General features: G+C 39.8%; 1 protein-coding gene across 1 annotated transcript in view; it reads left to right on the top strand.

Moving 5' to 3' along the window:
• Positions 1–15,083, top strand: part of TENM3 (teneurin transmembrane protein 3) — a 1,257,915-nt gene that overhangs the window by 1,199,180 nt on the left and 43,652 nt on the right. The window contains exons 24-25 of the mRNA XM_027598498.2: positions 3,600–3,849; positions 4,712–4,732. Coding sequence (XP_027454299.1) covers positions 3,600–3,849; positions 4,712–4,732 — 271 coding nt within the window. The remainder of the gene's footprint in view (positions 1–3,599; positions 3,850–4,711; positions 4,733–15,083) is intronic.

The following is a 15,083-nucleotide window of genomic DNA, read 5'->3' as shown; positions in this document are numbered from 1 at the left end:
ATTCTTAGGAAAAAATAAAGGAATAATCTGAGAAGAAAGCAAGGATTGAGAGTTATTACTTATAGTAAACCTTATACTATAAAGGAATATGGTCTGAAAACACATATTTCAGATATCACAAAAGACATAAATTATTTTACAAAACTTGACCAGCTTAATCTCATAAAGGATATTATTTATATTAAACAAACTCTGTCGTCCTTACTGTGTGTCTGACATTTTTGCCCACATGCTGGCTACACCTCAGATAATTTATAGGTACTTTTCTAGAAAAGCGGAACCTTAAGGTGACTTCCTCTAGCCCCCATCCTAAACCATATCATGCTGGTAACTCTCTACTCTCCCTTTCCAAATAGCCAAAGGAGATTTCACAGTCGTGGCAAATCATCTAGCTTTGACTTCGCAAAGGTTTTTGGAAGAATCAGAATTTTGAATTGAGCATGTAATACAACTAAATGTTTGAGTAATGGTCACTTTTTCAGATTAATGTTACTTTGATATTTGTTCTTTTTATTAAAAAAAAATTTGTTGTGGAGGCTGGAAAGGGTGCATTTTCAACTTCCAAATGTAATAAATCTACAGTAGTGTCCAAGCCCGTGCTCTAGAATGCTGGTGTCTTACCTCTAGAAGAAAATAGTACTGAGCAAATCAATATAGGAAAAACAAAACGGAAAAACCCTCCACCCTTTTCCTACCTTACAGCAGTGCTGAGCTCTGCCCCTGGTCCAGCTGTGTCCTGGACACCCAGTTGCCATTCAGTGAGCATGCCAGAAGGTTGGGAGCAAAGCCCATAGCTAGTGCCACGTGCAGCTCATACTTTGGAAAAGTGAGACTCCCAACCAAGAAGGATGTTCCGTATGTTATCCCTAATCATCAGCGGTGCCTGAAGCCGTGGTATTTCAGTCTGTCATGTCAACAACACCAGGTGTAGTCGTGGGCTTTCAAAATGCAAAGCCACGTGCCAAATGTGCCCCTCCCTGGCTGCTCTTGATTAAATGATGTGAAATTGTATTTCACAGAGTTTGACATATTGCTGGATTCCTTCGGAAGCTCTTGATAAACAAAACCAGGGGAACCTCTCTAGAAGCATTCTAGCTATCATGGGCATATAGGGTCAAGTTCGTAGCCCCAGGATTTCACCAGGTGATTATGAACTGGTAGGGGGTCAACAAGCAGAGAGCTCAGGAAGGCCCATGCCATAAACCCATATCATAACAGTGTTAAATTACACTGTAACGGTACCCAAAACTGAGTACAGAATTCAGGTGGATTTGAGAAACGTGTAGATATTCTGTGTATGTATATGTAATAGAAATACACACACAGACACACTGTCTACCAGAATAATATATAGTCTGCTTTTATTAAAATATCAGGTCAGCTGTAGAAACTGGGCTACCCCAAGTTCTGTCCTCGAAAAACTGCTATAAATTATAAACTCTGTGTTGTTTTAAAATGTGAGGTAACCTAATTCACAGGGTAAACTGATTGTGATTTCAAATTTTACCCAAGAACCACTTGACAAGTAGCGGCTTCTCAAAGTGACACGTATCTAATTGAATAAACAAAGTGATTTGTAATCGTGACAAGGTGGATGAGCTGTGAAATGTAGTAAAGAGGAAGAGAAGGCCAAAATGGAGACAGTGACAGGTGTTTGCAGGCCTGGGACGTGGAAATAAATATTCTAATGTTCATCTTTGTCTTCTGTCAGAATAGAGGAGAATCATGAAGGACCAATCCCTTAAAAGAATGGCTGAAAAAATCAGGCTGAGCAGAGCAGTAGGTTGGCTTGTAGGGTTAGCTCTTACAGGAAAATATAGTTCCATAATTGTCAAATAACATAAGCACAGAAAGAAGGTTCTTAGGTATCATTAATGTATTCTTTGAATATTCAAGGTAAAAGGCTTTTCATGTGTTACGATCCAGCCTTATTTGGCTTATTTTCCCTTAAATTTGAATAAACCTGTTTTATCTCCCCTGGTTTCTTTATGTAAATTTTCTGTGATTATTACATCACTTGAAAAGCATTTAAAAAGTAATCCATAGAATCCACCTAAAAATGTGCTGCGCTATAAGGGGAACATAATCATTCTGATCTCTTCTTCACTTTAAAATTATCCCAAAGTGGGAGGAAGAAAGCACATTTTTCGTTTTCCTGTTTGCTCTTTCATGGATTGATTCTTTTAACAGCATAGCTGCTAAAAAGTATAAGCATTGGCTTGAAGAACTGCTTTGAAATAGAGAACATTCAATAAATACATAATACGTACAACTCCAAAGTCCAAGGAGCAGATGGTTTATACAGATAATCGCCCTCTGCGAAGTGTCATGAAATATGTATGGTAGAGTAAACAGCTGACCAGCCAGGGTACCTCAGGCCATAATGAAACCATTGATCTGCCGTCTATATAATAATGGCAAATGAATAAAATTAGAATCGCAACTCAAATCTAGTTTCTAGAACTATGAGAATGTTTTAATACTCATTTGGGATTTTTTTCCCTCAGATTTTCATTGAGGACCCAATGGAGCAGACTGGCATTGTGTCTTAAAATGATTGGCACTTTCATGCCATAAAGCAGAATTCTCCTTAAATAATAAGTTTGCCCTTCCATAACAGTTTTGTTATGTTTGGAATTTTGAATAACCGCATGTGTATGCATCCTCATGTCAGATAAGAGTCTAAGCAAGAAGAATGTTCTTTGACAGCATAGTAGTATAGAGGGGCATTGATATTTATTTTTCTAACTTCATTTTCCACAAAGTACTTTTAACATTTTCAAAATCAGTGCTAGACTCATAAGGAAGAAATTCATATTTGTGGTGCACATTTTTATTGATTGGATTAATATATAATATTATAACATCATTTCGCAATTAGGCAAACTTGTTATTCCCTGAAGAACATGTAGAGCATGGTTCTCAAACTTGGTTGTACATTAGGGTCATTGGGAGGTTTGGGGATTTTGTTAAAGATTTTGTTTATTTATTTGACACACACACACAGAGAGAGAGAGAGAGAGCACACAAGCGGGGGGAGGGGCAAGAGGGCAAGGGAGAAGCAGCCTCCCCACTGAGTAGGGAGCCTGACGTGGGACTTGATCCCAGGACTCTGGGATCATGACCTGAGCCGAAGGCAGACCCTTAACTGACTGAGCCATCCAGGCGCCCTATCTGGAGGGTTTTTTAAAAGACTGCCCCCAGACCAATTAAATCAGACTCTGTCAGGATGAGATCCAAGCACTGGTATCTTTTACAGTTCCCCAGTCATTCCGATGATGTATAGCCAAGTTTGAGAACTGTCAATGTTGACAATTGGGCTTTTAATTTTTCTGGTTAGTCCTTTGTTTCTTTCACCAGCCCTCCCTTACATTCATAACAGACAGCATTTTTCATATATATCCTTTATATTTTGCCAAATAATATTTTGCACCAGATAAATGAATAGAGTCTTGTTCTTTCCAAGAGAACTTGAAATAGTGTTCCCAGGCTATATCTACAAAGCACTGAATTATAGTTACATCTAGAGTGAACATGTTTACTTTTCATCTTTCTACTTTTTATCACAAGAAAATTCTTATGCATTTTATGTCTTCTAGGTATACTGTACAAGGGAAACGGGGAAAACCAGTTCATCTCCCAACAGCCTCCGGTTGTCAGTAGCATCATGGGAAATGGCCGAAGGCGCAGCATCTCATGCCCGAGTTGCAACGGTCAGGCCGATGGTAATAAACTGTTGGCTCCAGTTGCATTAGCTTGCGGGATCGATGGCAGCCTATATGTAGGGGATTTCAACTATGTTCGGCGAATATTCCCTTCTGGAAACGTAACAAGTGTTTTAGAATTAAGGTATGTCTTTCCTTAATTTGGATTTGTTTTTTTTTTGTTTTGTTTTGTTTTTTAAGATTTTATTTTTAAGTAATCTCTGCACCCAGCATGGGGCTCGAACTTTCTAACCTGGAGATCAAGAGTTGCATGCTCTACCAACTGAGCCAGCCAGGCACCTGCTTAATTTGGGATTTTTACCAAAGCTAAGCATGCCTTTATAAGGAAAAGTGTTTAGTCTAATGGACCAATTTATTTATTTAAGTATACCTTCCCAATGTTTAAAATTTGCCCTGAAAAGAAGTTAGATTCTTGGTTAAAGTTGGGAAAAGCACAATACATATATACTGTGCCATAAATGTATAAATGTATAAAAGAGTATAAAGTCACCCAACATATAAAATGTCTCACTGATTTCAGGGCATTTTCTGTGCTTCAGTAGGGTAGAACTATGATTTTTAAATCCCTTTAGTTGTTCTTTAGAATAACTTCTTGATACAGGTTGTTACTCTTTTATTTCACATTAGTTGAAATTAAGAGAGAAAATATTTCCCTACATTATCAGGACATAATAGTAAGGCTATAATTTTTCCATTAGAATACTGGATCTTCAAGTTGGGTTAACCCATTAGCCATAATACCAATAGTTAAAGTAACAAATCGTTGCTTTGCTTTTGTTCATTTAAGTGTGATTATTAAAATCATCCTATTCTGTAAATTATTTGATAAACCTTGGCCTACAAAATTCATGTCCAGTGTTATTTCTGCTTAAGTTGGCAATTTTCCATTCAAATAATTAAAATCTCAGTATGCAACTCATTATATTTTAGAAACTTTTTCTAACTGTGCTTTTTTTTCCCCACCTTTTTTATCTGCTTCCACCAAGAAATAAAGATTTTAGACATAGGTAAGCATCTTGCTGAAAGGTTACTGTATATTTTCAAATGTCCTTTTTACATTTTGATGTGACTCTCTGACATTGTTTTCTAAGAACATTACACATCATGAGAGAGGAAACTCAGTATCACAGAATATCTAAGGAATTAAAACTGCTATATGAACCATTATTATATAGCATATTGCAAATTATGCAATATAATCTGAAAAGCTATTTTCAAGTTGGTTAATAAAATAAATTTTGTCACAAAAAATACTATAATGAACATGTCCGTAGAACAAAAAATATTTCTAAACTTCAGTTACTGGCTTACATAATCTAAGCCATATTGAACAGAACCAAATTTGAAGCAGAGTAGGAGAGTTTAGGACACATTTAATTTGACCAATAATCAGGGCAGATCCTGGCTTATTCAACTGGGGGATTCTGTTTAAGAAAAAGAATCTAAAAAATATTTTACTTTGGCAAGTTTTTAAAAACCTAAGATCATGTGATCATGTTTCCGAGGACCTCACTGGGCTTGCAAGGAACCATACAAAGGAACCCTAATGCTTAGGCTTTGTTAACTTCCTGCTGTCGTTTATATTTTCCCAAGTTGAGAGAGTAACTACATTTGAGTACTACTTTTAGGAAGTAATGTTTTCATGGACAGTATTATGAAAGAAAATACTTTCTTCAAAGCTAAGGATAAACAGTTGAAGCAAATATGTAGGCTCAGAAGTTTTTCAGATTCTACTTGTGATGTATACTTAGCTAGTGAAGGTATAGTAAAAGCTTGTTATGGACACTTTTGACTGAAAAACTTTCCCCAGGGCAACAAAAAAGGAAAAAAAAAAAAAAATATATATATATATATATATATATATATATATATTTTTTTTTTTTTAAAGTAAAGCTCACCAAAAAGCTAGACATATTGGACCTGCTGGATCTAGTTTGGCCAGTAAAGTATCTAATGAAATGATATCAGATGGAAAAATTAGCAGTAGTTTATGTGACATCCTTGAGATGAATACATCAGCGTTGCCCACTGGAACTGTGTTGTGGAGATGGACAACTAGGAAATAAGAGACGAAGTTCCACCGGAAGATGAGTAGCTGTCGCATATCAGTGTGACCAGGCATGGCCCCATGACCCTTCCCTGACATCCCCTATTGATCCTGTGCTCTCAGCTAATAGCTCAGTCACGTGCTAAGATTAACTCTAAATTTCTCCAGACTGCTGAGCACACAGAGCTCTGCTATGAGAATCCATGGCAGAATATCAGTTTTCTGGCCTCACCTTCTTGGTAACTGTGGAGAAAAGAGGAAAGACAGACACGTGTGTCCACCATCTAAATGTGAAAATGCTGGAGGCAATAGATAAAGAAATATCAAAGCAGCTCCCTTTGAACAAACCAGCCTATTACATGCCAGGCTCGGTGCCAGATATTTTATACACGTTACTGCAGATCCACACAACAGTCCTTCAGGATTACAGATGAGGTCATTGAGGTGCAAGGAAGCCTTGGGGAAGCCTTTTCTTCCCCAAGACACATAACTAAGAAATGGGGAGCAGGGATTTGAACCACTCTAAAAAGTGTGTTCATTGCACTATACCACACAGCCAGTTTTTATGTATCTTTTTTTTTTTTTAAAGATGTATTTACTTAACAGAGATGGAGAGCACAAGCCCGGGGAGCAGGAGAGGGAGAAGCAGACTCCCCGCTGAGCAGGGAGCCCAACATGGGGCTCAATCCCAGGACCCCGGGCTTGCTGCTGAAGGCAGACGCTCAACTGTCTGAGCCACCCAGGCACCCCAGTTTTCATGTATCTAAATGGCTAGGTTTCTGTGGGATAATTCCCTGGGTATACACAAAGCTAGATTTATTTCACCGTCATTTGACAAATTACTTAGAGCTATAATCTCTCTCTCTGGGGAAAAAAAACTACATTGATTAGAGGTTAGAGCTCCATTATTATTAACAATACTTTCTAATATGAGCTCATTATGTAGTAGCTCCTGGTGTCTGGCAGTGATACTCACTGTAATCCCTCTCTCATGATCCTCCTTAACCTTTCCCCTTGTACGTTATCCTGGCTAAATGTGAGCTCCTGCATTTCCCTTATGCTCCATGCATGTAAAATACACTGTTTGGGTTTTATATTGCTATTCATCCTTGTTAAATTGATGTTGACTGATCACTTCCCTGGTACTAGGCACTTTGACAAATAGTAATATAAGAAAATCCAGGCTCTCAGAACTCAACAATCTAGTAGGGGAGACAAGATATATAAGTAACAGACTAAGTAACGTGATCAGTATCATTCTTTGGCACTTTATTGTATCCATGGCTTATACTGTGAGAGTAATTCTATGGAGGAAAAGATTACTGGGGTTAGGGGTGTGGTAATGGAAAGTTCTCTGGAAGGTTGATGTTTGATGTAGGTCTAAAAATGAAGTCTGCTTAAACAGAACAACAGAAAGAAAGGCAGGGGGTGGAAGACGGTCATGAAGAAAGAATACAGAACAAGGGAAGTTACTGGTGTTTGTGAAAGACAGGAGCAAGACATGTTCTGGGAGGAATCAGATTTACCTGGATGGAGCAGGGGATCCGTGTGGGAAATAGAGATACAGGTAAATTAGTTTTTGATATAGTGTTCCAAGATTCATTGTTTGGGCATAACACCCAGTGCTCCATGCAGAACGTGCCCTCTTTAATGCCCATCACCAGGCTAACCCATCCTCCCACCCCCTCCCCTCTAGAACCCTCAGTTTGTTTCTCAGAGTCCATTGTCTCTCATGGTTCCTCTCCCCCTCCGACTTACTCCCCTTCATTCTTCCCCTCCTGCTATCTTCTTCCTTTTTTTTTTTCCTTAACATATGTTGCATTATTTGTTTCACAGGTACAGATCCGTGATTCAACAGTCTTGCACAATTCACAACGCTCACCGTAGCACATACCCTCCCCAATGTCTATCACCCGGCCACCCCATCCCTCCCACACCCCACCACTCCAGCAACCCTCAGTTTATTTCCTGAAATTAAGAATTCCTCATATCAGTGAGGTCATATGATACATGTCTTTCTCTGATTGACTTATTTCACTCAGCATAACACCCTCCAGTTCCATCCATGTCGTTGCAAAAGGCAAGATCTCATTCCCTTTGATGGCTGCATAAGATTCCATTGTGTATATACACCACTTCTACTTTATCCATTCATCTGTCGATGGACATCTTGGCTCTTTCCACAGTTTGGCTATTGTGGACATTACTGCTATACACATTGGGGTGCACATACCCCTTCGGGTCCCTACATTTGCATCTTTGGGGTAAATACCCAGTAGTGCGATTGCTGGATCGTATGGTAGCTCTATTTTCAACTATTTGAGGAACCTCCATCCTGTTTTCCAGAGTGGCTGCACCAGCTTGCATTCCCACCAACAGTGTAGGAGGGTTCCCCTTTCTCCGCATCCCCACCAGCATCTGTTGTTTCCTGACTTGTTAATTTTCACCATTCTGACTGGTGTGAGGTGGTATCTCATTGAGGTTTTGATTTCGATTTCCCTAATTCCGAGCGATGTTGAGCACTTTTTCATGTGTCTGTTGGCCATTTGGATGTCTTCTTTGGAAAAATGTCTGTTCATGTCTTCTGCCCATTTCTTAATTCATTTGTTCTTTGGGTGTTGAGTTTGATAAGTTCTTTATAGATTTTGGATACTAGCCCTTTATCTGATATGTCATTTGCAAGTATTTTCTCCCATTCTGTCAGTTGTCTTTTGGTTTTGTGGACTGTTTCTTTTGCTGTGCAAAAGCTTTTTATCTTGATGAAGTCCCAAGAGTTCATTTTTGCCCTTGCTTCCCTTCCTTTGGTGATGTTTCTAGGAAGAAGTTGCTGCAGCTGAGGTCGAAGAGGTTGCTGCCTGTGTTCTCCTTTAGGATTTTGATGGACTCCTGTCTCACGTTTAGGTCTTTCAACCATCTGGAGTCTATTTTTGTGTGTGGTGTAAGGAAATGGTCCAGTTTCATTCTTCTGCATGTGGCTGTCCAATTTTCCCAACACCATCTGTTGAAGAGACTGTCTTTTTGCCATTGGACATTCTTTCCTGCTTTGTCAAAGATGAGTTGACCATAGAGTTGAGGGTCCATTTCTGGGCTCTCTATTCTGTTCCATTGATCGATGTGTCTGTTTTTGTGCCAGTACCATACTGTCTTGATGATGACAGCTTTGTAATAGAGCTGGAAGTCCGGAATTGTGATGCCGCCAGCTTTGCTTTTCTTTTTCAACATTCCTCTGGCTATACAGGGTCTCTTCTGGTTCCATACAAATTTTAGGATTATTTGTTCCATTTCTTTGAAAAAAGTGGATGGTATTTTGATGGGGATTGCATTGAATGTATAGATTGCTCTAGGTAGTATTGACATCTTCACAGTGTTTGTTCTTCCAATCCATGAGCATGGAATGTTTTTCCATTTCTTTGTGTCTTCTTCAATTTCTTTCATGAGTATTTTATACTTTTCTGAGTACAGAGCCTTTGCCTCTTTGGTTAGATTGATTCCTAGGTATCTTATGGTTTTGGGTGCAATTGTAAATGGGATTGACTCCTTAATTTCCTTCTCTTCTGTCTTGTTGTTGGTGTATAGGAATGCCACTGATTTCTGTGCATTGATTTTATATCCTGCCACTTTACTGAATTCCTGTATGAGTTCTAGCAGTTTTGGGGTGGAGTCTTTTGGGTTTTCCACAGAAAGTATCGTATCATCTGCAAAGAGTGAGAGTTTGACTTCCTCTTTGCCGATTTGGATGCCTTTGATTTCTTTTTGTTGTATGATTGCTGTGGCTAGGACTTCTAATACTATGTTGAATAGCAGTGGTGATAGTGGACATCCCTGCCGCGTTCCTGACCTTAGGGGGAAAGCTCTCAGCTTTTCCCCATTGAGAATGATATTCGCTGTGGGTTTTTCATAGATGGCTTTTATGATATTGAGGCATGTGCCCTCTATCCCTATACTCTGAAGAGTTTTGATCAAGAAAGGATGCTGTACTTTGTCAAATGCTTTTTCTGCATCTATTGAAAGGATCATATGATTCTTGTTCTTTCTTTTGTTAATGTATTGTATCACATTGATTGTTTTGCGGATGTTGAACCAACCTTGCAGCCCGGGGGGTAAATCCCACTTGGTCATGGTGAATAATCCTTTTAATGTACTGTTGAATCCTATTGGCTAGTATTTTGGTGAGAATTTTTGCATCCATGTTCATCAAGGTTACGTCTGTAATTCTCCTTTTTGAGGGGGTCTTTGTCTGGTATTGGGATCAAGGTAATGGTGGCCTTATAAAATGAGTTTGGAAGTTTTCCTTCCATTTCTATTTTTTGGAACAGTTTCAGGAGAATAGGTATTAATTCTTCTTTAAATGTTTGGTAGAATTCCCCTGGGAAGCCATCTGGCCCTAGGCTTTTGTTTGTTGGGAGATTTTTGATGACTGCTTCAATTTCCTTAGTGGGTATAGCTCTGTTCAGGTTTTCCATTTCTTCCTGGTTCAGTTTTGGTAGTTGACACATCTCTAGGAATGCACCCATTTCTTCCAGGTTATCTAATTTGCTGGCATAGAGTTGCTCATAATATGTTCTTATAATTGTATGTCTTTGGTCTTGGTTGTGATCTCTCCTCTTTCATTCATGATTTTGTTGATTTGAATCATTTCTCTTTTCTTTTTGATAAGTCTGGCCAGGGGTTTATCCATCTTGTTAATTCTTTCAAAGAACCAGCTCCTAGTTTTGTTGATCTGTTCTACTGTTCTTTTGGTTTCTATTTCATTGATTTCTGCTCTGATCTTTATTATTTCTCTTCTCCTGCTGGGTGTAGGCTTTATTTGCTGTTTTTTCTCTAGCTCCTTTAGATGTAGGGTTAGGTTGTGTATTTGAGACCTTTCTAGTTTCTTGAGAAAGGCTTGTATTGCTATATACTTTCCTCTCCGGACTGCCTTTGCTGTATCCCAAAGATTTTGAACCTTTGTGTTTTCATTTTCATTGGTTTCCATGACTTTTTTAATTCTTCTTTAATTTCCTGATTGACCCATTCATTCTTTAGTAGGATGCTCTTTAGCCTCCATGTATTTGAGTTCTTTCCGACTTTCCTTTGTGATTGAGTTCTAGTTTCAAAGCATTGTGGTCTGAAAATATGCAGGGAATAATCCCAATCTTTTGGTACAGGTTGAGTCCTGATTTATGACCTAGGATGTGATCTATCTATTCTGAAGAATGTTCCATGGGCACTAGAAAAGAATGTGTATTCCATTGCTTTGGGATGGAATGTTCTGAATATGTCTGTGAAGTCCATTTGGTCCAGTGTTTCATTTAAAGTCTTTATTTCCTTGTTGATCTTTTGCTTAGATGATCTGTCCATTTCGGTGAGGGAGGTGTTAAAGTCCCCCACTATTATTGTATTGTTGTCAATGTGTTTCTTTGCTTTTGTTATGAATTGCCTTATATAATTGGCTGCTCCCATATTAGGGGCATAGATATTTACAATTGTTAGATCTTCTTGTTGGATAGACCATTTAAGTAGGATATAGTGTCCTTCTTCATCTTTTATTACAGTCTTTGTTTTAAAATCTAATTTGTCTGATATAAGGATTGCCACCCCAGCTTTCTTTTGGTGTCCATTAGCATGGTAAATGGTTTTCCACCCCCTCACTTTCAATCTGGGGGTGTCTTTGGGTCTAAAATGAGTCTCTTGCAGACAGCATATGGATGGGTCTTGTTTTTTAATCCAATCTGATAGCCTGTGTCTTTTGATTGGGGCATTGAGCCCATTTACATTCAGGGTAACTACTGAAAGATATGAATTTAGTGCCACTGTATTGCCTGTAAGGTGACTGTTACTCTATATTGTCTGTGTTCCTTTCTGGTCTATGCTGCTTTTAGGCTCTCTCTTTGCTTAGAGGACCCCTTTCAATATTTCTTGGAGGGCTGGTTTCGTGTTTGCAAATTCCTTTAGTTTTTGTTTGTCCTGGAAGCTTTTGATCTCTCCTTCTATTTTCAATGACAGCCTAGCTGGATATAGTATTCTTGGCTGCATATTTTTCTCGTTTAGCGCTCTGAAGATATCATGCCAGTCCTTTCTGGCCTGCCAGGTCTCTGTGGATAGGTCTGTTGCCAGTCTAATGTTTCTACCATTAGAGGTTACATATCTCTTCTCCCGAGCTGCTTTCAAGATTTTCTCTTTGTCTCTGAGACTCGTAAGTTTTACTATTAGATGTCGGGGTGTTGACCTATTTTTATTGATTTTGAGAGGGGTTCTCTGTGCCTCCTGGATTTTGATGCCTGTTTCCTTCCCCACATTAGGGAAGTTCTCTGCTATAATTTGCTCCAATATACCTTCTGCCCCTCTCTCTCTTTCTTCTTCTTCTGGGATCCCAATTATTCTAATGTTGTTTCATCTTATCGTATCGCTTATCTCTCGAATTCTGCCCTCGTGATCCAGTAGTTGTTTCTCTCTCTTTTTCTCAGCCTCTTTATTTTCCATCATTTGGTCTTTCTATATCGCTGATTCTCTCTTCTGCCTCATTTACCCTAGCAGTTAGTGCCCCCATTTTTGATTGCACCTCATTAATAGCCTTTTTGATTTTGACTTGGTTAGATTTTAGTTTTTATTTCTCCAGAAAGGGTTTCTCTAATAACTTCCATGCTTTTTTCAAGCCCAGCTAGTATCTTTAAAGTCATGATTCTGAACTCTAGGTCCGACATCGTACTAATGTCCGTATTGAGTAGGTCCCCTGGCCGACGGTACTACCTCTTGTTCTTTTTGTTGAGGTGATATTTTTCGTCTTGTGATTTTGTCCAGAGGAGAATAGATGAATGAGAGAGCAAAATGCTAACATGTTAACAACGTCCCCAGAAAATATACTCTAAACAAATCAGAAAAGACCTGAAACCAGGGGAAAAGAAAGGAAAAGAAAGAAAAAAGAACGAGGAAAAAAAAGAAAAAGAAAAGGATAAAAACAAACAAAAACAGAGCAAAACAAAAAAAACAGAATATGATCAAATATGATCAGGCTGGTGCGTAGATCAGTGCCACCCACTAGTATTTGGGTGTATTTTGGTCTATTAGAAGAAAGTGCCTCCTAAAATTTTAAAGAAAGACCTATGTATGTACAAAACAAGGGTTGATATGAGGAAGGGATGGAATATGACTGTAAAAATGAAAATTATAAAAAATTTTAAAAAAGGAATTGATCAGAAGGTGTTTAAAAAAATAAGAGGATTAAAAAAAAAGAAAGATAAAAAAAGGGGGAGAGAATGTGATCGGGCAGGAGACTGGAAAAAAGCCATACACTAGAGATTTAGGGTCTATTTTGATATGTTAGAAGAAACTGTATCTCAAAATTTTAAAGAGAGAACAACTTATATATATATATATATATACATATATATATATATATATATATATGCCAAAAATGAAGGTAACTACTGTGAAGGGATAAAATATGACTCTAAAAATGAAAATAAAAATGTTTTTTTTAAAAAAGGGATTGATAAGATGTTGGTTGGAAAAGGGAAAAAGAAAAATTCAAAAAAAAGTTAAAAAAATTAACTTTGAAATGAATCATGGTAAAAAAGCCATGAATTCCATGTGCAGTATTCCCCTAGCGCTGGAGTTCTGCCGTTCTCATTGATCGGTAAACTTGGTCTTGGCTTCCTGGCTGTTCGTGCTGATCTTCTGGGGCAGGGGCCTGTTGCCGTGGTTCCCAAACGTCTTTGCCGGAGGCGGAATTGCCCCGCCCTTGTCGGTCCGGGCTAAGCAAGCTGCTCGGGTTTGCTCTCAGGAGCTTTTGTTCCCTGCAAGGTCTCGGTACAGCTTTGGAGGACCAGGGTGAAAATGGTGGCCTCCCAATGTCCACCCGGAGGAGCCGAGAACTCGGGGCCCCGCTCCTCAGTGCGTCCCCAGAGAAAAGCAGTCAGTCACTCCCGTGTCTCCGGTCTCCGGCCGCACCCCGTGCTCACCCGGCCTGTGACCGAGCGTTTCTATCTCTGGCACCCGACCCCATGTGGAGTCTCCAAACCCAGCAGATCCCTGCGGTGCGCTCCCGCGCCCCTCCTCCCGGGGGAGGAAGGGGAGTCTCCCCGGCTCTGCCGCTTGTTGGGTCCCTGCTGGAGGAGCAGTGGCCCGACTGGGCCGCGGATCACAGTTTATGGCAACCCCGAGCTGAGAGCCCGCGCCTCGGCTCCGTCTCTGCAGCCGGCTTCCCCGCTCCGATCCCTGGGAGCTCTGCCGCACTCAGGCACCCCCGGTCTTTCTGTGACCCCGAGGGTCCTGAGACCACACTGTCCCGCGAGGGTTCCACCCCCCGCTTAGCCACTGCAGCGACGTCCCTCAGCGGAGCCGACTTCTCAAAGTTCCGATTTTGTGCTCCGCGGCTCTAGCACTTGCCAGAAGCGGCGACGGAGGCCCCCTCCCCCGCCGTCTATCCTCCCGAATATTGCCTTGGATTCACTTCTCTGCACGTCCTACCTTCCAGAAAGTGGTCGCTTTTCTGTTCAGAGTTGTTGCTATTCTTTTCTTCAATCTCCTGTTGAGTTCGTAGGTGTTCAGAATGGTTTGATCCCTATTCAGCTGAATTCTTGAGACCAGACGAAATCCAGGTCTCCTACGCCTCCGCCATCTTGCTCTACCCTCTTGATTCAGCACTTCTTATTGACTTAATATTTAAAAATCAAACAGGCACAGAAATACCACATCCCAAAACCCTGTTTGCAAGTATAAAAAGTTTTAGTTGCCAGAAAAGAGGCATTTTATTGTCATCCACAAATATAATTCACTCTTTTCTGTGTTCTAAGGGCTATGGCACAATTTCCAATAAAAAGATGGAAGTACTAATGAAATCTATTCTATAGCTTGTTCTTTGCAAGTATTTTCTCTAGTCTAAGAAGGTTGAATTATGACAGAATGAATAAGCACATCTAGTCGGTGTTTACCGCTTGATCTGTGTCCATGGAGAAGTTTCGCTAGGGAATCGTGATAATCTAGGCAGTGCAGGATGGATACATCAAGGTGCAGGATACTAAAGGTTCTTAACTTGCTTTGATTTTGCTGCCCTTAGTCGAAAATCTTAATATTATCCTAAACCTCTCTGAAATGAAAATCTCAATCAATTGTACAAGAAGGCCGTGGTGCTTCTCCTGGTGAACAGGGACTCCCGCAAACCATCCATTTTGTTCAGCCACACTCAGTCACTGTAGCTTCACATTTTCCACATGAGACCTATTGTTGACCTAAAAACTCACCACCCATTTGTACTAGTGCACCAGCCTCTCGAGGGCTTTGGCTTTTCAGGAATTCGGAGCACAAGGGCTAGCTCAATCTGTCAGAAAGCT

Source organism: Zalophus californianus, chromosome 2 (genome assembly GCF_009762305.2).
Source record: "Zalophus californianus isolate mZalCal1 chromosome 2, mZalCal1.pri.v2, whole genome shotgun sequence".
In the NCBI taxonomy this organism is placed as follows: domain Eukaryota; kingdom Metazoa; phylum Chordata; class Mammalia; order Carnivora; family Otariidae; genus Zalophus; species Zalophus californianus.
The sequence above is the reverse complement of the archived record's forward strand: the minus strand, read 5'-3'. Positions and strand labels throughout refer to the sequence as shown.